Genomic DNA, 22,516 nt, shown 5'->3' with positions numbered 1-22,516 from the left:
GACCTCCGTCCCCGCAGAGGCCCCGGGAGCAGAGGGGGGCGTGGTGCACCGAGCCCAGACCCTCCCGGTGACATCGGGGTCCCCTCGAGCGCAGCCTGGCTCCCTGGGCAGGAAACCCGGCTCTGAGACCGCGCATCGTCCAGCCTCGGCTGTGCGCCCTCTTGGTGGCGTGCGCAGTCCCCTTCTCGGGTCTTAGGACGTGCGACCCGAAGCGGAGGCAACCCCGACCCCCCCACCTTCCCCGCTGAGGGTCTCGCGCGAAACGCCACCCCTGCCAGTCTGGCAGCCTAGCTCCAGCGCCGGGCCGCGCCGACCTGCCTGGCCCGCCGTCCCGCCGCGCCGGCCCCTCCTCCGCCCTCTGGGCGCCCCGCCCCGCCCGCGCCGCGCCGGACACCCCGCCCCGAGGAGGCGGCCCGGCGAGCGGTCGCCGAGGGAGGCTGGTGGCATGGGGGAGCCGCCGCCGCCACACGCACGGTCACCCCGAGCGAGCCCGGGCACTGCTGCGATCGCGGGGGGCCGCGGACGCCGAGGGGGGCGCCTCGGGGCGTGACACGGCGCGGAGGGCGCGGCCCGGGCGGCGGCGGCCCGACGCGCGGAGAGCAGCCGGGGGAGCGGGCGGCGGCGGCGCCGGGAGCGGCAGGCGGAGCGGGCCGGGCGCCGAGGGCGCACCTGGCTGCCGCGCGGCCGGGCCGGGCCGCGGGAGCAGGCGGAGGCGGAGGCGGAGGCAGAGGCGGCGGGGGCCGGAGGATGTCGCAGCCGCCGCTGCTCCCCGCCTCGGCGGAGACTCGGAAGTTCACCCGGGCGCTGAGTAAGCCGGGCACGGCGGCCGAGCTGCGGCAGAGCGTGTCTGAGGTGGTGCGCGGCTCCGTGCTCCTGGTGAGTGCGGGACGACCGCGGGCCGGGGGAGGGAGGAGGGGGCCCAGGCAGCTGCGGGCCCGGGCCGGGCGCCTCTTAGTCGGCAGGGCTGAGGCGGAGCGGCAGACCGTGCTGGGTCCGCGGAATCAAGAGGTGGGGCGGGCGGGAGGGGGCTGGACAGGGAAGAAGAGAAGGTCCTGGAGGGGCTGCAACTCCCAGACCCCTCTCGGCCACCCAAGATTCTGTCCCCATAGCTGCCCCCTTCCTCCTGGGAAATTTCCGCGGAGTGACGTCGCCCTCTCCCTCTTTTCACCCCGCTTTCTCCCAATTTACCTGCTTTCTGTCAACTGGGAAATTACACTCTCCCCCCTCCCCCGCATCCCTCCCCCAGCCTCCCTCTCCTCCAGTGTTTTGGAGGGGCGCAGGGGAATTGAGATGGGGCTTCCTCATCCAGTCTGCGCTCAGGGTGGGAGATGCCCCTGCGAACACTTTGAGTGGGCTGAACTCCAGGAGGGAAGGGCTTCGGCATTCTCTCCTGCGCCCCGTCCCCCCTCCCCAAGCCGGTATCCTGAAGTTTGGCCGCCTTTTAGGGAAGCTTGGGGGGCATGATGGGAACCCTCGCTAATTTAGCATTGGTGCAAATTCCTGTGACCTTTGGGGGTTCGAAGCAAGCAAAGCAAGCAACCCAAAATGAATCTGCACGTGGCAGAACGTCTTTAGAGAATAGGCCTCTGGGTGTGAGGAAGATGAAGTTTTCTCTTAAGTTTTTCACAGCCAGTGCTGGTTCTGCTGTATTTGGAAACGCACTGCAATAATTTAGAATAGTCAGGTTCACCTGGATGGTGCGGGAGTGGAGCGACGTTTGAGCAGGAGCGAGCTCTGCCGGGCAGCTGGAAACTTTTAGCAGCCCCTTGCGTTGCCGCCGGCATTTGTTTTCTTGAAACGGGCTTGTTTGTGGGTGGGTGTGACTTGTGGTGTTTGTTGGAACAGTGCAAGAAGATGGGCCTTGGAAGTGGTTGTCTGGGCTTTGTGGCGCGGTGTGTTGGGGAGTGTCGGGGCAGAGTGCCGGGCCCCTTAACACAGGGGCGGATGCATCATTTTGGTGGCAGATCGATGCCCTTCATGGGCAGACACAAAATTGCGTGAATGACGTTTGTGGAGATTGGAGATGAAACTTCGCTGATTTCTGTGTCCAATTTGCTCAGTTTGAATTTTCTCTCGATTGCTAGCTCTGCCAACTCACTCCAGATTTCTCAAACTCCAGTTTGATCCGTAGTAAAGAGGGATTTAATTTTTCTATTTTAGGGAAGTCGATTAGGTAAGGAGTAGAGCAGGAGTTGGGAATAGACCAGAACCTGGCCATCTCTTCCATAAGCAGCTAACTTCTGTATGGCTTCCTGCATCTTCCTGACTTTTGCCAGTGCATGTTAAGGATAAAGCCTGCAACTTCTTTGGCATCCTTTCTGTTCTCACACAGAACTTGGTTCCTTTATCTGGGGCCTGCCGTGGTCATCAGGGATTTTAGGCAGAACAAGAGTAAATAAAGTGTGCTAGTGTGCCATGATTTCCAAGGTGCTGCAGGTACTGGTTTAATAAGCCGTGCTGGTGGAGCCCAGGAGTGCCGGTGCAGACACAACACTGCTGATGTGCAGTGGTCCCCGAATATCCCCTTCCTGTCGGGGGATGGCCTACTAATGGTGACCTAGGAGTGTCCATTCCCACATGTGACGGCCTGCCAACCGTGTTATGTCATGATACTTTAGTAGTACATCCGTGTTCCCTGGACACCCTTATGCATGAAGAGCCAGATGGCCTGGCTGTTGTCTTAACTTTTAGTCTTGTCTGTCTGTAGTCACTTGTCTGACAAAACCTGTGATGGAACAGATACAAAATGCAGGGAAGCGGGTGGGCTTGCTCTGGCATGTGAGGGCGCCTGACTGAATGGGAAATAGGAAATGCATTGTGATGGTTCTGAATTGCAGAAGGAAGAATCCGGGAGGGCCTACAGATACTAAAAATTACCCACACACCTCATCCCCCCATCTCCTGCCTGGTACTCTGCCACTGCCTACTTCCTCTCATGGCTCCAGTGTCAGGGAGCCACAGCAGGTGCACCTGCCACATAAGTTCTGGCCCAGCTTCGTTGTATGAAGGTCTGAGAGGTGAGGTAAGGTAACCCTGGACTTCTCAGGAGGCAGAGCAGCAACCCATGGTCTGTGAATCTGTCCTTAGATGGAAGTAATTACTCTGCTCTGTGTCTGATAACTTGGGTCAGCACTAATACAATGCTCACAACATAAATGCTCAATAAATATTCTTAACTAGCTGACTAATAAAGCAGTTCTGCAGATGGATTTTAAAAAATTAAACTACGTATGCATTCAATAGCTCTTCCCACGCTTCAAGTATTGATGAGTGGATGGTCATAAGATCAGAAACAATGAAATTAAATAGTTCAGCGGATGATAAAGGCTGCCATTAAAAACAAGCTTTAAAATGTAAACATAACATGGGCTTACTCATTTTTCATTGTTCAATAGCTCATTTTTCATGGGTTCAGGTTCGTGGACCTTTATGAATGATTTTGTGTTAATTTGTTTGAAAAGCTTGAAAATAAACATACAAAAAGTAGAGAGAATAGTATAATGAACCTTCATATTTCATCATTCAGATTGAATAATTATCAAGATTTTGCCAAACTTGCTTCATATGTCTCTTCTTCCTATTCTTTTTCATGTGTGATTGTGAATCCCAGGCCTTGTATCATTTCACCTCTATATAACTAGTATACATTACTTAAAAATAGGGTCTATTCTTACATAACTATAATGTCATTATGATAAATTAACAACTTGTTAGTATGCTCTTCCCATTTCCCAGATTATTTTAAAAAATCTTTGATTGTTAGTTTGTTCTAATCAGGGCCTAAAAAAGCTTTGCAGGCCTTGTCAGACATGGTTAGCTCTTTCACGAGCTTTAGAATTCTTTTTTTTTTTTTTTTTCTGAGATGGAGTCTCGCCTTGTTGCCAGGCTGGAGTGCAGTGGTGCGATCTTGGCTTACTGCATTCTCTGCCTCCCAGATTTGAGTGATTCTTCTATCTCAGCCTCCCGAGTAGCTGGGATTACAGGTGTGTTCTACCATGCCCAGATAATTTTTGTATTTTTAGTAGAGACAGGGTTTCATCATGTTGGCCAGGCTGGTCTCAAACTCCTGACCTCAGGTGATCCGCCTGCCTCGGCCTCCCAAAGTGCAGGGATTACAGGAGTGAGCGACCCACCGCGCCCAGCCAGAATTTTTTATAATGGAGAGAACCCTCCATGGGGTCAGGACTTCTGGGTTTTAATGTTAGAGGTTTGGTAGTTCAGAGCATGGGTTGTAAACCTGGTTCCATGCCTCACCAGCTGTACCGTCTTAGGTATATAACTTAACCTTGTTGGGGCTCAGTTTCCTCATCTGTAGATTGGAGATAATAATCATACTTTCCTTGTATTGTAGTTGGAAGGATTAATTGAGCTATGTGGGTGAAGCTCTTAGCCAGTGGCTGGCGTATATTCTACCAGCTACTTAAGTCCCTTTGGACTGTTGCTTAATGTCTCTGAACTTCAGGGTTCCTGCTCTGTTAAATAAGAGACATACTTGTTTTTTTCTAGAGTCCCTTATTCCACCAATGGGCTTCTATTTGAAGCTGTTTTTATTTATTATTTATTTATTTATTTATTTTGAGACGGGGTCTTGCTCTTGTCACCCAGGCTGGAGTGCAGTGGCATGATCTTGACTTACTGCAGCCTCCATCGCCCAGGCTCAAGTGGTTCTCCTGCATAGCTGGGATTACAGGTGCCTGCCACTATGCCCGGCTAATTTTTTGTATTTTTAGTAGAGACGGGGTTTCGCCAATTTGGCCAGGCTGGTTTCGAACTCCTTACCTCAGGTGATCCACCCACCTTGGCCTCCCAAGGTGTTGGGATTACAGGGGTGAGCCACTGCGCCTGGCCTTGTTTATTATTGTTTTAGAGACAGTTTTTATCTGTCACCCAGGCTGGAGTATAGTGGCACAATCATGGCTTGCTGCAGCCTTTGAACTCCTGGGTACATGCAATCCTCTCACCTCTGCCTCCAGAGTAACTGGGACTACAGGCATGCACCACCATGCCTGCCTGATTTTTGTATTTTTTGTAGAGATGGGGTTTTGCCCTGTTGTCTAGGCTGGTCTCGAGCTGGGCGCAAGCAATTCCAAACTCCTGGGATTGCAGGTGCAAATCAGCATACCCAACCCTAAGCTGCTTTTATAAAAGTAGTGGAGGTACTACTAGGAACGTTTTTAACTGTAGGAAAAGTAATTTATGATTTTTGGTAATGAAGGAAGAATCCTCACAATTTCAGAATTAGCTTTCCATAATGTAGAATAGTCAGGAAGGTGGCATGTTCAGAACGTATGCAAGCTCAGAAGAAACGCTAGAAAGAATTCCCTGAGCAGGATTGAGTTATGATTACTTTTGGAGCTCCGGACAGGATTTTACCTCAGGTCTTTCAGATGTATTAAAGATGGCATCATAATGGCCTAGATCTAAGAGGATGTATTAATACCACTCAAGGCCTACAAGTGTCTTTTCTCTGAAAGATTTGTGTGACTCTCAGGTCACATCCCTTTGCATGGGTGTGCTGACTGTCCTGCACTTGGGTATTAATACACAAGTCTTCGGGTTGCCCGGCTTCCGTACTGATCTTATCTCATTATGTTCAGCTTCAGACTTTTCTTCGATGTCAAGCCCTTGCCAGCGATGCCACTCCACACCCCTTTGAGTTCCAACAATACAAATGAAACCAAGTCAGGTCGTTGCTAAATTTCGCTTGGCTGTTACTGGAGGAGGGCAGACAGGAAGTATGGGGTAGTAATGTCCCTGAGTCTGCCTGAGGCTTCCTGCACTGCCCCGTTTATTCAGCTCAAGATTCCAGTGCTATCAGAGGTAACGTGAGAGACCCCGGTAATGTTGTTCTTTGAAATTCTCAAGAAAGGTAAAATCTCGTTTTTGGCTATAATTTAAAATCAGATGTCAGTAAGCTGATAACTGGCCAGAGCTTCTCTGCACTGTTTTTCTCCACCCCTCAGTGGAGAAAGCAGAAATGTCCCAAAATACAGGAAGCAGGGTGGAGGCACATATCAGATTAGATAATCAACAGAAGGTTCCACTCCTTTGCTTTTTAGTCCATTTGACTATTAGTAGTCAGGAGGACATTAGTGAGGCCTTGAGTTTGAACAGGGAGGGAAGGAACTGTGAAAAATCACTGTCCGCATTTACTGAGGGCGGACTCTGGGGCAGGGCTCTCTGCTGGGTGCTAAGAACATGATACCACATCAGAGTAGGCCATTGCCCACGCAGGGTTTATGATCTAAACAGGTGGGCGGGTCAGTCACCTACACTAAGGTGACTAACAGTACCAAGGCGCACTATGGAAAGAGTCAAACGTGTGGTTCAGAGACCACAGGAAGATGAAAGCACAGAACCAGTGTATTTGGGAAAGAATTTATTAAGAGTTAAACTGGACCAGCCCGGCGCGGTGGCTCACGCCTGTAATCCCAGCACTTTGGGAAGCCGAGGGGCGTGGATCACAAGGTCGGGAGATCGAGGCCATTCCGGCTAACACAGTGAAAACCGTCTCTACTAAAAATACAAAAGATTAGCCGGGCGAGGTGGCGGGTGTCTGTAGTCCCAGCTACTCAGGAGGCTGGGGCAGGAGAATGGCGTGAACCCAGGAGGCGGAGCTTGCAGTGAGCCGAGGTGGCGCCGCTGCACTCCAGCCTGGGCGATAGAGTGAGACTCCGTCTCAAAAAAAAAAAAAAAAAAAAAAAAAAAAAGGAATTCACCTGGACCTGGAAGATGCAGAGATAAGGGAGACTTTTATTCTTTTTTTTCTAAGAAAGAATAAGAAATCGAGGCCGGGCGCGGTGGCTCAAGCCTGTAATCCCAGCACTTTGGGAGGCCGAGGAGGGCGGATCATGAGGTCAGGAGATCAAGACCATCCTGGCGAACACAGTGAAACCCCGTCTCTACTAAAAATACAAAAAAATTAGCCGGGTGTGATGGCGGGCGCCTGTAGTCCCAGCTTCCAGGGAGGCTGAGGCAGGAGAATGGCTTGAACCCGGGAGGCGGCAGAACTTGCAGTGAGCCAGGATCGCGCCACTGCACTCCAGCCTGGGCGACAGAGCGAGACTCCGTCTCAAAAAAAAAAAAAAAAAGAAATCGAACAAATGCTTAGTATGCCCAGGTAGGACCAAGAAGGAGCAGCGCAGCTTGGGCAAAGAAGAGCAAGTTTTTTGGAGGAAGGGAGAGAAGTTTTGATAAATACAGTTGCCAACTTTGGGAACAATTTCATTGATTGGCTGAGAACACGTCCTGAAATAGATTTTTTCATTTGTCTTTTTGAAACCTATTTCAGGAAAGAAGTTCAAACCAGCCATGAACATATGCTTCCTAGAGAGACCTGCCCTAAGTGTAAGCCTGAGAGTAAATAATGTGACTGTTTTCTGTCAGGCAGGCCCAAGACTGGGATGGGAGGTGTGACATGGCAGGGAAAATCCAGTAGCAGGCCTGTGTGTGTAGGCACTTAGGTATCATGAGAGTAGTAGTCGGATATGGTGAGTTACCATTCAGTAAATGGTATTACAAATAATAATGTTGGAGCCGTACCTTATAGCACATACTGAAATCAATAATAGTGAAATACAAGAGTTATTTGTAAAATAAAAGAAACCACATAAAACATGGGCGCATAATCATGTAAGAGTGGAGAGGGATATTTATGTATTTATTTATTTATTTGAGATGGAGTCTCACTCTGTCACCCAGGCTGGAGTGCAGTGGTGCGATCTTGGCTCACTGCAACTTCTGCCACCTGGGCTCAAGTGATTCTCCTGCCTCGACCTCCCAGGTAGTTGGAATTACAGGCATGTGCCACCACACCCGGCTTATGTTTGTATTTTTTAGGAGACGGGGTTTCACCATGTTGGCCAGGCTGGTCTTGAACTCCTGACCTCAAGTGATTCACCCACTTCAGCCTCCCAGAGTGCTGGGATTACAGGCATGAGCCACTATGCCCGGCCTGGAGAGGGATTTTTAAAGTATGAAAGTTCAGGAAGAAACCAGCTGGACCTGGGCTTTGGAGGTGAGCCTTGGCTTTGCCACTGATTGGCTGAGGACTTCGAGCAACGTACATTGCCCGAGCCTTAGTTTGCTCATCTGAGGATTGGGATTGGTAGGTATTATTATCTTAGAGAGTTTTTTAAAAGTAAAGATTAAGTAAGAAAATGCATGTAAAGTAGTTAATAGTGAGTGCTTAGCAAATGCAAGCTCTTATTATGTTACTAAAGGAAAAGATTGATTATCTTGACTGAATATTTCTGGAGCCAGCATTTATTGACCCATCTGTGATGCCCTAGAATGCATCCAAGGACTTCACACACAGGTTAAGTCCCCTAAAGGTCACAGGTGTAGGTACGGGGGCTGGGTCTTGAAGCTGAGCACTATAACTTCACACCCTGAACTCCTAGCCACTCTGCCTGTTGCCTCCCCATGTTAACACTAAACGTCTGTCTCTGTAAGTACCATACTGGTAAAAGTCAAACAGTAAGCTTAGAAACAATATTTGCCCTGTAGCTATTTGTCTTTAGAGATCTCTCGGTCACAGTCTTAAGTTAAACCTTTTGCTTGGAGGGCTACCCCATTCTGTAACTCCAGGGCCACATTCACATGGGCATAAGCTGTACTGTACAGTATGGAATGTAGGTTTGATAAGCATGAGGTTTTAAAAGTGTACCTGTCATAAAATTGTTTTTCTTTAGCGTAAATCTCTCATGTACATTCGTTGACTGGCTATCGGCCTGACCTATCTGTGTTTAGTCTTTAACATGAACCAGAATGCAGAATGTTAACAGTGGTTATCTCTGGATGTGGGATGATGGGAAGTTCACTTTTTTTCTTCCAATTTTCTGTCCTCCCCAGATTTCTACAGTTGACATGTATTGCTTTTATTACTTTGGTCAATATTGACAGGAGAAATGATTTTGAGAATGTGCTGTGGTAATTGGAGCCCTCAGGGCAAGGCCACTTAATTCTAAGAGATAGTTCTTTCTCTTCCTGTCAGGTATTTGAGCTTCTGCAATTTTAAAAAGTTGCTCAGAATTTAGCAAGTGGTGGAGAGAGGGAGGGCTGGGAGTTTCTGAGATGCCGGAGGCTATTTGTCACGGGCTCTTCCCTCGGCTGTTCCCTGGCCTGGGGCTTCTTGGCTCTACTGACCCAGCTCTTGTCTTTACTTCTACACTGGCTGTTTGGTCTGCCTCTGCTTCCTCACCGTCCGCAGCTCCCTATCGCCGTGACCTGCTCGTGTCCTTAGTGTGGGGCGGCCTCTCAGTGCTCACCCCATACCACTCAGCACCCTCTTCCCTTCCGTGGAACAGGATTCTCCTGCGTCTCCCCCTTCCTCTCTGATGTCTGTTCCTGTGTCTTCTTCACTCTTTTTCCTGCAGTCACCACACAGGGACATTTCTAAAGGGTCTCTTCTCCACCACTGGTTTATAGAATTTAATTTTTTCCCTTTATTCCGAAGGGGGGCACCATCTCATTGCAATTTCCACAGTTTTATCTCCAGTTCTGATTCTCCCCCTTATACCACACGCTTTGCCCCACCCTGCCCCACCCTAGACCTGCTTTTCTGTTTTCCTGCCTGACTCTTCTTGGCTGTCCTACCAGCTCCTTAAGTTCCGCATCTATGAAACATAAATTGCCACTTTACATCCCAAGTTAGGTTGTCCTTTTTACATTCTTGTCTTAGTGGGGAGTGTCTGTGTTCATCACCCGCTTTGAAACCTGTAACTCCTCCTGCGTCTCTTCTGTTTATGTCCTTTGTCTTCCTCATTCAAGAACCACTACATTCACTACGTTCTGTCATGAATCAGTCGTTATGGGCCAAGGACTCCCAGATCCCAGTGGCTTAGAACAGAAAGGTTTATGTCTTCCGCACGCTACCTCTCCATTGAGTGTGGGCTGGGAGCCTAGTTCCATATTGTCCTGGGACCTCAGTTGATGGGACAGCCCCCATCTTGAATGTGGCAGGTTTGTGTGGCAAAAGCAAATCACATGGCAACACTGAACTCCAGGGGCAGGGAAGTACAATCCTTTCTGTGTATCTGCAAGGAGAACTCACATCTTTGGTGAGCAGCACTGATGCCTGCTGCAACCTGGCGTCCCCTTTGCTGTCTCCTTTCTTTCCTGGTTTGTGCAGTAGTAGGGTGTATTAGTCCATTTTTGCACTGTGATAAAGACATACCTGAGATTGGGTAATTTATAAAGAAAAGAGGTTTAATTGACTTACGGTTCTGCAGGCTGTACAGGCTTCTGCTTCTGGAGAGGCCTCAGGAAACTTACAATCATGGCAGAAGGCGAAGGGGAAACAGGCACATCTACACATGGCTGGTAAGAAAGAGGAAGAGCAAAGGGAGAGGTGCTACACACTTTTAAACAACCAGATCTCATGAGAACTCTATCACGAGAACAGCAAGGGGGAAGTCTGCCCCTCCTCCAACACTGGGGATTTGGGTGGGGACACAGAGCCAAACCATATCATAGGGGATAGGATCCTTCTTACCTGGTTTCTTTGCTACTATAATTACTCCATCCTTATAGGTTCAGTTCTGAATCCTGAAGACGTTAGTATTTGCCATTGCCCTTGGGATACAAACTCTTTCCCTTGGACCATAAGGCTCTCTCCTTACCAGACACCACCCTCCCATTACTCACTGGCTGGGCTTTTAGATCCTCATGTATTCCAGCCTCTCTCATACTTCAGGAGGTAAGAAGCTCTCACTTCTGCCTGGGATAATAATGACCCTTGGCCACCCTTCTCAGTTGCCAGGCCACTCTCTCTGGCCTTTGAAACTGTACTCATATGTCCTGGCCTATCCACCCAAACTAAAACATGCACTGCCTGTTCCTTTCTTTTGACCACTTATCAATATTTATTTATTTATTTATTTATTTTTGTGCATTTGCTTAATGTCTTTTTCCCTCCCTGTACTGTTGGTTCACCATGGTTTTTCCAGGGCCTGATACATAGCAGGGGCTCAGTCATATTTTTTGGGTGAATGAACAAACCCTGAAAACGCTACATCTGACTGTGTATCTTAATTTTATCCTTTTCTTATTTCCTATTACCTCTACTTTCCCTTCCCTGCACCTATTTCTGTTTATTTCATCCCAGTTTTCCTCCTGCTGCCAGATTAATTTTCCTAATGCACAGGCTCTATCATACCATGAGTTTCTTATTGCTACATATGACAAATTTGCTGATATTCTTGCACATCAGAATGTGTATCACTTTGAGGCTGGTTCATTGTTTGTTTTCGTTTAGGAAAAGCTGTTCAGATTGTCAGTAAATCCGTATGATCTTTGCATAGGATTTTAAAGCAGCCACACATCTTGGTACAAAATGTTAGAGATTAATTTCCTTTGTTAGGACCATTTGTTTTCACCGATTCCATAGAACTCCAGTGTGTAAAAGAAGACACTGATCTAACTCTTGTGTTAAATATTTAGTAACTCATTTGTCTGAAAGAAAGCAAAACAAAACAAAAATACAAGGAATAAATATCACTGGGAGTGCTGTTCATTCACTGAATAATGAGTTTTGCAAGGAGCACGTGGGTGGTGACATTATATTGTTTACACCTTTATTTTCTGTTGCTTTTTTGACTCCTTACCAGTGAATTTATCTTATTTTATACTTTTACTTTCTATTTCTTTCTTGACTCTTTATTGGTGAACTGGTAGCAGCGAGATGTACTATCTGATCAGAACTTTGAATCTTCCTGCCTCTCTTTCTTGGAGGTTGACAGGGATAAATACAGTTAAGATAGTGCTTGGGTGTGGTGACATTGGAAGACAGGCTGGGCCAGGGCCTGTGGTAGAGACTTCCCCACTCTATTGAATGTTAATCTGAAAGTGAATCTGAAAGCAGATGGTCATGAACTACCCAGGGTCTCTATTAAGCCCATGAAGTTTATTTTAAAACTCTTAAAATAGATTGAAATTCAAATTGAGATTCATGTAGTCTATTTTTTAAACATTTTGTCTTAACAAAGTAGATGTTCAGTCATACAGATAGGCAAATATTCTAAGGAAAGATGTTTACCATGCTAAGTTAAAAAAATAAAGTGATAAATAGTGCCATTGGTCAGGTGCAGTGGCTAACACCTGTAATCCCAGCACTTTGGGAGGCTGAGGTGGGGCAACACTTGAGCCCAGGAGTTTGAGACCAGCCTGGGCAACAAAGTGAGAACCCATCTCTAAAAAAAAAAAAAAAAAAAAAAAAGAAAGAAAAAAAAAATAGCTGGGTGTGGTGGCACACGCCTGTAGTCCCTAGCTACTCAGGAGGCTGAGATGAGAGGATCGCTTAAGCCCAGGAAGTCGTGACTGCGGTGAGCTATCATTGAGTCACTGCACTCTAGCCTGGGTGAAAGCGAGACTGTCTCAAAAAAAACCAAAAAGAATACTACAGCTGGCCTTTGAACAACGTGGGTTTGAACTGCACAGGTCCACTTATATGCCGGTTAGAATAATAAGTGTATAGTAAACATTTTTGGAGATGTGCACCAATTTGAAAAAACTCGCGGATGAACTGCATGGCCGTTGAAGAAATTAAGGAAAAGGTATATCATTAATACATAAAATAATGTGCAGATACTAGTCTATTTTATCATTTACTACTGTAAATGATACACAAATCTATTATAAAAAGTTAAAAATTGTTAAAACTTATGCACACAAACACAGACCATACATGGTGCCATTTACAGTCCAGAGAAATGAATATAAAGATGCAACATTAAATCATAACTACATAAAATTAACTACAGTACATATTGTACTACTGTAATGATTTCATAGCCACCTCCTGTAGCTATTGTGGTGAGTGTTGTGTTGTGAATATCCACTTAAAACACTGTGTGACACCAGTCATCTCCATGTGAGCAGTTCCTCTTTCCATAAAAGAGAACCCAAAAAGAAGAAGAGGAGGCAAAATTTAACGTAAGTAGAGAGTTTATTTGGGCCAAGTTTGCTGCAACTCAGGAGCAAAGGTTCAAATTGCCCTGAATATACACTCTGATTAACAGTAGTTACAAGGGATTTTTAAAGGAAAAGAAGAGGCAGTTTCTGAGTTGTTTATCAAGAATTCACATGAAAACAACATGAGCTATTGATTGGCTATCTTTTGTTCTTTGTATTACACATTCTGAGAACATGAAGATAATGGAGGAGGCAGCTAGTCAGGAACCAAATGACTTTAAACAGTTGCCCTTGGGCACAGAGTGGGGTGACCTGAAGTCCCATACTCATGTCTCTTCTCTGGGCCTGCATAGTTCACATAGCTCAGACTGCTCCAAGCTATTTTTCTTTTCTCTCTAGTAAATTGCTTATTGCAGTAAAAAGTGATCTCTTGCCTTCTTGTATATCATGTTTAGTGCAATACCATAGACATCGAACTACACCATTGGACCCTTACAAAGTGCCAGCCCTTACAAAGATCCTGGAAGTGCTCCTAGGAAACAGAGAAGTCATGACATTACAAGAAATAGTTGAATTACTTGATATATTTTGTAGACTGTGGTCTGCAGCTGCAGTTACCTGCCATTTTAAGATAAATTAATCCAGTTTAAGGACCATTGTGAAAAAAGAAAAGGAAATTTGTGAGCTGTTTCTGTAGCTGCATCAGCATGCATAAAAACCTTGTACTTCTTGCAAAATACCTTTTTATCTTGTAGTGAAAATGCAACTTTTATGTGGGCACAGGATTGCTCTAGAAAGGAATACCTATAGACTAATGACTTAAGAAAAAGTGAAGTCGTTATATGACAACTTAAAGCAAAAGGAATGTGAAAGATCTGAAGCTGGAGAATCTAATGCCAGCAAAGGATGGTTTGATAATTCTAGAAAGAGTTTTGGCTTTAAAAATATCAAGATAACAGGAGAAGCAGTTCTGCGAACCAAGAGGCAGCGTACAGACTCCCAGATGCCGGCCGGGCGCGGTGGCTCAAGCCTGTAATCCCAGCACTTTGGGAGGCCGAGACGGGCGGATCACAAGGTCAGGAGATCGAGACGATCCTGGCTAACACGGCGAAACCCCGTCTCTACTAAAAACACAAAAAATTAGCCGGGCGAGGTGGCGGCGCCTGTGGTCCCAGCTACTCGGGAGGCTAAGGCAGGAGAATGGCGGGAACCCGGGAGGCGGAGCTTGCAGTGAGCTGAGATCTGGCCACTGCACTCCAGCCTGGGCGACAGAGCGAGACTCCGTCTCAAAAAAAAAAAAAAAAAAAAAAAAAAAGAATATCATTGAGGAGAAAGGATATCTGCCTGAACAGGGTTTTAATACAGATTAAAGTGCCCTATTCTGGAAAAAATGCCACAAAGGACATTTTTTAGTAAGGAAGAAAAGTGAGCACCAGGATTGAAGGCAGGAAGGCTTAGGCCAACTCTACTGTTTTGTGCAAATGTAATCAGGTTTATGATCAGGACTGCCCTTTTCTATAAAGCTGCCAACCCCCAAGTCTTGAAGGGAAAAGATCAATGCTAGCTGCCAGTCTTTTCATTGTATAAGAAGACCTGGGCAGGGAGAACCCTTTTTCTGGATTGGTTTTGTTACCAGCCATGGGTTCTTGGGCCCTCAATGCAATAGAAATTGACATGAGGCCTAAAGAAAAGCCTTCATTGGAGCTTATGCCTGAGCATAAGGGAGGCAGAACAAGAGAGAGAGAGAGAATTCCTTGGCCAACTCTCTGAGCCTGTAGGGATTTTTTAAGGCAAAGTGTGGGTATTGACATCGGGGTAGGATATGCAGGGTGGGCTGGGCAAAGCACATGGTAGGGTATGCGGGTCAGAATATCTGGTTGCGATGGTTATCTTGAGTGATGGGCCACCTGGTGGTCTGGCCGGTGGCAACAAGGCTTTAAATCAGTTGGTCAGCATTCCTTCCTGAGGTCAGACACTCTGCAACCTTGGTTCCATATTTTGGACCTCTTATGGCCAATTCCTGGAATTCTTTTCTTTTTTTGAGACAGGGTCTGTTACCCAGGCTGGAGTGCAGTGGTGTGATTTTGGCTCACTGAAGCCTTGACCTCCCGGGCTCAAGCAATCAATCCTCCCATCTCAGCCTTGCAAGTAGCTGGGATTATAAGTGTGTGCCATGATGCCTAGCTCAATTTTGTGTTTTTTGTAGAGATGGGGTTTTGCCATGTTGCCCAGGCTAGTCTCAAACTCGAGTTCAAGTGATCTTCCTACCTTGGCGTCCCAAGTGCTGGGATTACGTGTGTGGGCCACCATGCCTGGCCCCTGGAATTCTTTAAGTAAAAGGCATGGTTAAACATTCTGAGAGCACAGAAGAACAATTTAGAATGGCTGTTTTCTTTGTATGACTAAAGCCTCAGGCTTAGTGGGTATAGATAGCATCAGCGAGGTAGTGGTATGGGTTTTGTGATCACTGGGGATGCATGAAAGAATGCTCTGGTGGGGGTGAGCTGATGCCAAACCCCATCTTTAGTTTCCCTCAGTTTCATCAGTGCTTTGTCCCTGAAGTCAGGAAGGACCTTGGTAACAAGAGAATGCCTTTTAAAGTTCTTTTGATATTGTACAATGCCCCTGGCCACCCAGAACACATGAGTTCAATACCAAAGACATTGAAGTGGTCTACTTGTTCCCAAACACAATGTCCTACTTCACCCTCTAAATCAGGGACCATAAGGACCTTTAAGGCTCAGTGGACACTGTACTTTATGGAGAGGATCGTAGCGCTTTGGAAGACAACCCAAATAGAACACCGTGAAAGTCTGGAAGGAGTGTATCATTGAAGGATACCGTCATTGTTATACAAAAAGCAGTGAAAGCCATCAAGTCTGAAACACATTTCTGCTGGAGAAAACTGTGTCCAGATGTTGTGCATGACTTCACAGGATTTATGACAGAGCCAATCAGGGAAATCATGAAAGAGATTGTGGATATAGCAGAAAAGGTGGGGCTGGGGTGAAGGGTTTCAAGATAAAGATCTTGGAGAAATTCAAGCGCTAATAGACACCACACCAGAGCAACTAACAAAAGAGTGGTGGAGACTGGTGCTTCAGAACTACTGCCCCGTGATGAGGAAGAAGACGTAGAAGAAGAAGCACTGCCAGAAAAGAAGTTGACGTCAGACAGTCTGGCAGAAGCATTCTAATTATTCAAGAGTGCTTTTGACTTCTTTTATGGCATGAATCCCTTTAAGATACGGGCACTGAAACTAAAGTAAATGGTGGAAGGATTGGTACTATATAGAAACATATTTAGAGAAATTAAAAAACTAAAAAGCGAGACAGAAATTATGTATTTCTGTACAGTTACACCTAGTGTGCCTGCCTCTCTTGCCTCCTGTTCCACCTCCTCCACCTCTTCTGCCTGTGCTACCCCTGAGACAGCAAGACCAGTCCCTCCTCATCCTCTTCCTTACTCGACTCAGTATGAAGACGATGAAGTCCTTTATGATGATCCACTTCCATTTAACAAATAGTAAATATATTTTCTCTTCTTTATGATTAATAATGTTTTCTTTTCTTTAGCATACTTGATTATAAGAATAGAGTATAATAGCAGGGCACAGTGACACCTGCAATTGCAGCACTTTGGAAGGCCAAGGTGGATGGATAGCTTGAATCCAGAAGTTCAAGGCCAGCCTGGGCAACATGGCAAAAAAAAAAAAAAAAAAAAAAAAAAAAAATTAGCCAGGCATGGTGGCATGCACATGTAGTTCCAGCTACTCGGGAGGCTGAAGTGGGAGGATGGCTTGAGCCTGGGAGGTTGAGGCTGCAGTGAGCTGTGTTCACACCACTGCACTCCAGCCTGGGCGACAGAGCGAGACTCCGTCTCAAAAAAAAAAAAAAAACCACAATAAAACCAGTATAATATATATCACACACAAAATATGTGTTAATTGTTTATTTTATCACTAAGGCTTCTAGTCAATTGTAGGCTATTAGCCAGGTTTTTGGGGAGTCAAAAGTTGTAGGTAGATTTTTGACTGTGCAGGGTATTTGTATCTCTAACTCCTGCATTGTTCAAGAGTTAACTGTAATGTACAGAACTATTTACTTTTTTGTGAAAGAAAAAGCAATATTTTGTTCATGGAAAAAAGTTTTATGATCTTACAGATTCTAAAGTAAGCCATTCTCTTTTGTTTCAAGAATAAGTTAAATATCAAATGTTTATTCCCTCAGTTATAAACATAGAAATGCAGTTGTATAACCAAGTTTCTGTTACTAGGGGGATAGTTCTTGCCATGGATGGCAGTAGGATATGGTGCATGAGAACTTGGGCTCAGGAGGCTTCAGCCCCAGCTCTTCCATCTACTAGTTCTGCCTTCTCAGTTTCTTCAACCAGAGAGTGGACATTTTAATAGCACTTACCCCACAGATCTTTGTACTTAAGCGAGCAATTGCATATAAAGCACTTAGAATAGGGCCTGGCACACAGTAAATACTAAGTGCAAGCTGTGGTTATTTATGGGGGCAAGCTAAAGAAATACCGTATAACCCTTTAAAGTGCTGCTTGAGGAGAATTTGTAACACAGGAAAATTATATTGTTGAGCAAAAAAAAAAAAAAAAAAAAAAAAAAAACAAGCAGAAGTGTGTGTGGTCACAATTGTGTAAAAACTTTATGTATAAGAAAATGTTGGAAGGAAACACATGAAAAGATAGGAATATGATTTGTTCTTTATATATTCTAGGATTTCCCACCTGTTTTACTTTCTTAAGTGAATAGGTAATAATCTGTTAAGAAAAAGCAAATACATTGAATATTGGAAGGAAAGTTTGTACTATGTGTAAGATATTCAAATTGGTATGCTTGAAAATTACACTTGCATATCTTAGTGCTTGTACACATGGGCATTGTGATGTAAAATATGTTCCCGAAGTGAGGGCACACACATGCATGTTGGAAGCAAAAATATTGTCAACAGTTAAGAGCCTTGCATTTAATGCTCATAGAGGCGGGATGCCCCTGTGAAACAATGAAACTTTGCATTTGACTGTTTTATAAAGTTCTTTTTTTTTTTAAAAAAAAGTCTTATCTTTGGCCTCTGGAAAATCTGGTCAGATAGACAGGGATAGTTTTATTATTTCCGTTTCTTGATGAGGAATTAAAGACCAGAGAAATCAAGTGACTTGCTTAATTAAGGTCACCTAGCTATCCTTAACCCTTTTCCTGGCAAGATGGCAGAGATTGTCTAAAAATGTCAAAACATTTTAAGATATAATTTTGAAGTTGGAGTTTCTTGAAAACTTTCAAGTGATTAACTCGAATCATTAAACATATTTTTTGGAAAGTACCACTAATTCTCTGGGTTTATAGAAATGCATGACATGAAAGTGAAATAATATTCTTTTGGAGATGAAAGTTATCTTTGGAGGTCGTCTGGTTCAACTTCCTAATTTTGCAGATGAGGAAGATGAGGTCAGCCATGGATAAGGCTTTGTGATCATACAGCTAGTTATAGAGACAAGAATCGAGTTTGCCGACTCCTGGTCCAGTGAATTTTCCGGTGACTATAGAAAATAATCACATTACTTTGTTTACACTTGTGTGTTGTCAAGTGTTGTTGGTAATCAGATAATAGGAGACTATGAAACATCTATTTGCACCATGGATCTCCTCCCTGCTTGTATATTTCATTAGTCCAAGCTAGTTTGTTGGTGAAATTGACACTCATGTTTCCGCAAGCCAAGAAAGGAGTTCTGCATTTCTGTTTAAGGGGTATTAGGATGAAAGGGAGAAAGAAAGAAAAAGCAAAAATTGCAAAATTAATCTAAAAAAGGTCTCAGTAGTAACTTATTCATGAAGGAAGAACTAATTTAGTAGTCAATGTTATTGAAGGGACAGAATATCACAGTTTTACATGTACTTTGGTTAAAATTATGATGTGGCTTGAGAAAAAACCTTCCTGGGCCCATTAACCTAAAATTTGTTAGTGTAGAATAAGCTCTGTTAATCTAGGTCATTTTACATGTCAGGCTGCATTGCGTTGGCTAAAATAAATATTCAGCTGTAAATGACAATTTTGTTAAAACTGTATTGTTATAGAAAGAGTTGCATTTCTAAGATTGTTTAGAGGACTTATTTAATCTGTCATTCTAACATATTGTTGTTTTATTAAGTAGAAAGCAGAGTTCCTATGGTGATAGCAGAGGTGCCATAATATTTATAGTTGGTTCATCTGTAAACTATTATACTAGCTAGAATTTACAGGATATTTAATCTCTTAGGTTAACTTTTTCCTTCCCAGGCTTTTGCTGTGTTCATTTTGCCATTTTTATTTTCCTTCACTGTTCTTTTAAGAATCTTCTATGTTATTTTTTTCCTAAAAGATTGAAAGTAACTGCTGTTAAATAATTTTTTTTTTTTTTTAAACTGAAGGATGTACATGCTTAACTAATTTCTGTGGAGTTTGTGAAAAACTGATTGAGGTATTAGGGTTTTTTTTGGTTTGTTTGTTTTGTTTTTTTTTGAGATGGAGTCTCCCTCTGTCGCCCAGGCTGGAGTGCAGTGGTGCGATCTCGGCTCACTGCAACCTCCGCCTCCTGGGTTCAAGTGATTCTGCTTCAGCCTCCCCAGTACGCCCACCACTGTGCCTGGCTAATTTTTGTAATTTTAGTAGAGACGAGGTTTCTGCATGTTGGCCAGGCTGGTTTCGAACTTCTGACCTCAGGTGATCTGCCCGCCTGGGCCTCCGAAAGTGCTGGGATTGCAGGTTAAGCCACCACGCCCGGCCAGGGTATTACGTTTTTAAAGGGACTTTATTAGTTCTTCACTGAAAACTCAGAGGGGCAGAGATTCCCGACAGTGTTGGTTTCTCCTGGAAGTTACTCAACACATTGGTGTTAAGATTTCCGTCATGTGTAAGAGGTGGCATGAGAGAAAAAGGATCACCAATAGCAGATGAGGGGTTCTTGAATTGAGGATAGTCATAGTTGGTGATTCCATATCCTGGTCTAGAGTGTCAGTGCTGGGGTGGGAGGTGGGGAGTTGAGGATTATGGGCTGTGGAGAACCACATGTGGGGTATTGGGGGGTGGGTTCTTTCTGTAGGCTTACGGAACTCCATTTGAGGGGGGAGAGTTTCAGAATAGCTCCCAGAATTTGAGAGAACTACAGATGTGTTTTTCATGGCTTCAGTTGTTAGACATTGAGGAAAAAAAAAAAAAATCTTCTGTCCTCACAGTGTGGAGTCTTGGCATCTTGGATATCCTCCACCCTGGGCAATGGGCCCCAAAGCAGCCCTACCTCACAATCTCCTGGGCAACTTATTGGGAGAATCCGCATATTCCAGTGACACTGCAGTTCAGGTCAGGAAAACGGGATTTTGCCCTTACTACTTACTCCTTTATGGTCTTGGCCTGGTGCCTATGGGTGGCACCTGCACAATGGAGAAGTCACTGGCCAGCCTGGAGTTGATTTAAGCTGCAGAGCTGATTCCTTTCTGACCAAATCATTTGGTTTTGAGTCTGGCCTGGTGCAGACTTGGAGCTCACTTCCATCTTCTGTGACCTTTGGGAGAGGAGGGGGCAGAGGCCAGGATGGAATCCAGTCTTCTCTGCTGCAGGCTTCCCTTGTGATCTTTTTCCACATTCTCAGGCCAGGGCATCTTTCCCTGGAATTTGGAGAGGATTCAGTGTCCTCTTTTAGTTGAGGATCTTAGCAGATCTTGAGTCATTTTTGAGTTCTTAATGATGATGTTAGCAGAGAGAAATGCAGTGCTGTTTGAAGTTTTTAAAGCTGTCATACCTTAGTGTTGAGTAGGTCTCAGGTTGTCACTGATAATTCATTGACTCAACAAACACTAAAGAAAGGTAAACATTTGGTGAAGACACTATCCTTGTCCTCAAGGAGCATGGAATCTGGAGTGGACAAAGGAACACAGATGGGACCCAGGGAGCTTTGGTGTTGAGGTCCTCTTTGAGGGTCCTCTGCCTCTTGGCTATTTTGCTCCTGGAAGGAACAAGGAAGGTTGTGGGCAGTGCAGATGGAGTTTGTAGGAAGGTGTCAAGACTGAAGTCAGCCTTCTGGGTAGTAGAAACATACTGGGACCTACTTATCTATTACACTCCTTTCGCATGTCAGAAAGGACATTTAATATGGCTGTTACTTGTGGGAGTAATGATAGGATATTTCTCTTGTAAATATTCTGGGTAGTGGCAGAAGAGGTGACCATGAATGAGATGCATGCAGTGAGAATTGTGGGCCAGGACTCCAAGGAACAGGCTAGAGAGATGGGATGGGAGGTCTTTTATTTTTATGGTAATGTAGCTATTAACATCCTAAGGACTCCTAAAATTAGTATTTTGTAGCTGTATGCAGGTAATTTCCTTTTAAGCTAACTGGGAAAACAGGGCGTTTAAGAGATTTATTTTTCTTGGCATTTAGAATACGCTCTGTAGGTGCATAGATCCCCAAAATATGCAAAGATTTGGATCTTGATGATGTCGTTAATTAACCCCAGAAGCCATGTTAAGCTTGTTGAATAATATAGTATATAAACATATTAAATTTATGTTAAGTAACATAGTATATTATTATAGTTCTTTGTCTAGCATAGTTGATACAGAATTGTAAATGAAACCAGTTTTCATTATAATTGAAAATGAAATCAGTTTTTATGGAGTTCTAGATTAAAAATAATCTGAAATGATTGTGTGTACTGGGCATGAAAAGAAAATTCAATCTTGTTTAAAGCTCCATAGAACACAAATTTGCATGGCACCATTCCTTGGGGTTTTAGTGATTGTAAAAGATGCTGAATACTTAGCTTGGGGGCTTTTGGAAACAAGGTGACATTCTACTGATTTGCAGTGGGGCTAATGGTCATTGTTTCTAGAAAAACACCACTTTTTGAGTGCTAAGAAACATGCTAAAGTACTAAAGTTGGTTCTTAGGTAAAGATGCGTACACTTGTGTTAGCCTTGATCTTTGTTTAGTTTTATCTTTTTTACTTTTGCCATTCAGGACATGTGTGGGTCATGTTAATCTCCTGGGTAAAGAAATGAGCAAGTATTTATTTGATTGGCAAATAAATAAGCATGCACATGTATTTTATAGATGCTTGAAAACTGTTTCCCACATATGTCTGAACTGATAAATTTTAAATTTCACACATGCATCAATTAAGGGAACACATTTGTTGAGTCCGAACTATGTGCCAAGCACTGTGCTAGGTGCTTTGAGGAATCAGGATGAGCGAGACAGATCCTGTCCCATCTTGCCGACTGACTAATAGGAGAGAGAAGATTGCAAAATTAGCTTCATGTACACCTAATAGAAGATTGTATCATTGGAGTTATAAGTAAAGCGTTAAAGAGGCCTCAGGAGAGAGATTACCTCCAGTGGAGGGAATCAGAAAAAGGGTAAAGAAGGAAATGTGAGAGATACAAATTATTCTAGATAGAGGGACCTATAGGAGTGCTGGCCTCGAGAAAGGAAATCTTGGGGTGTACTTGGGAAACAGTGAGTAGCTGAGTCTGATGACATGTAAGGAGGGTTAGAGGTACACAGATTCTGGTCACCCAGGGAGTGAGGAGGGTGGACAAGGCCAGGCTGT

At 44.6% G+C, this 22,516-nt stretch overlaps 2 protein-coding genes across 8 annotated transcripts in view; one reads left to right on the top strand and one right to left on the bottom strand.

The window, feature by feature from the left end:
- Positions 1 to 22,516, bottom strand: part of UBAC2 (UBA domain containing 2) — an 885,094-nt gene that overhangs the window by 297,439 nt on the left and 565,139 nt on the right. The window lies entirely within an intron of this gene.
- The window catches only part of DOCK9 (dedicator of cytokinesis 9), a 298,820-nt gene continuing 276,696 nt past the window's right edge, over positions 393 to 22,516 (top strand). For 4 of the 7 annotated variants that reach the window (XM_050765954.1, XM_050765953.1, XM_050765948.1 and 1 more), the window contains exon 1: positions 715 to 876. In XM_050765954.1, coding sequence (XP_050621911.1) covers positions 748 to 876 — 129 coding nt within the window. In that variant the 5' untranslated portion in view covers positions 715 to 747. Of the gene's footprint in view, positions 877 to 22,516 lie in introns of all 7 variants that reach the window. The other 3 variants (XM_050765961.1, XM_050765940.1, XM_050765933.1) reach the window with 2 other exon arrangements.

This window comes from Macaca thibetana, chromosome 17 (genome assembly GCF_024542745.1).
Source record: "Macaca thibetana thibetana isolate TM-01 chromosome 17, ASM2454274v1, whole genome shotgun sequence".
In the NCBI taxonomy this organism is placed as follows: Eukaryota; Metazoa; Chordata; class Mammalia; order Primates; family Cercopithecidae; genus Macaca; species Macaca thibetana.
The sequence above is the reverse complement of the archived record's forward strand: the minus strand, read 5'-3'. Positions and strand labels throughout refer to the sequence as shown.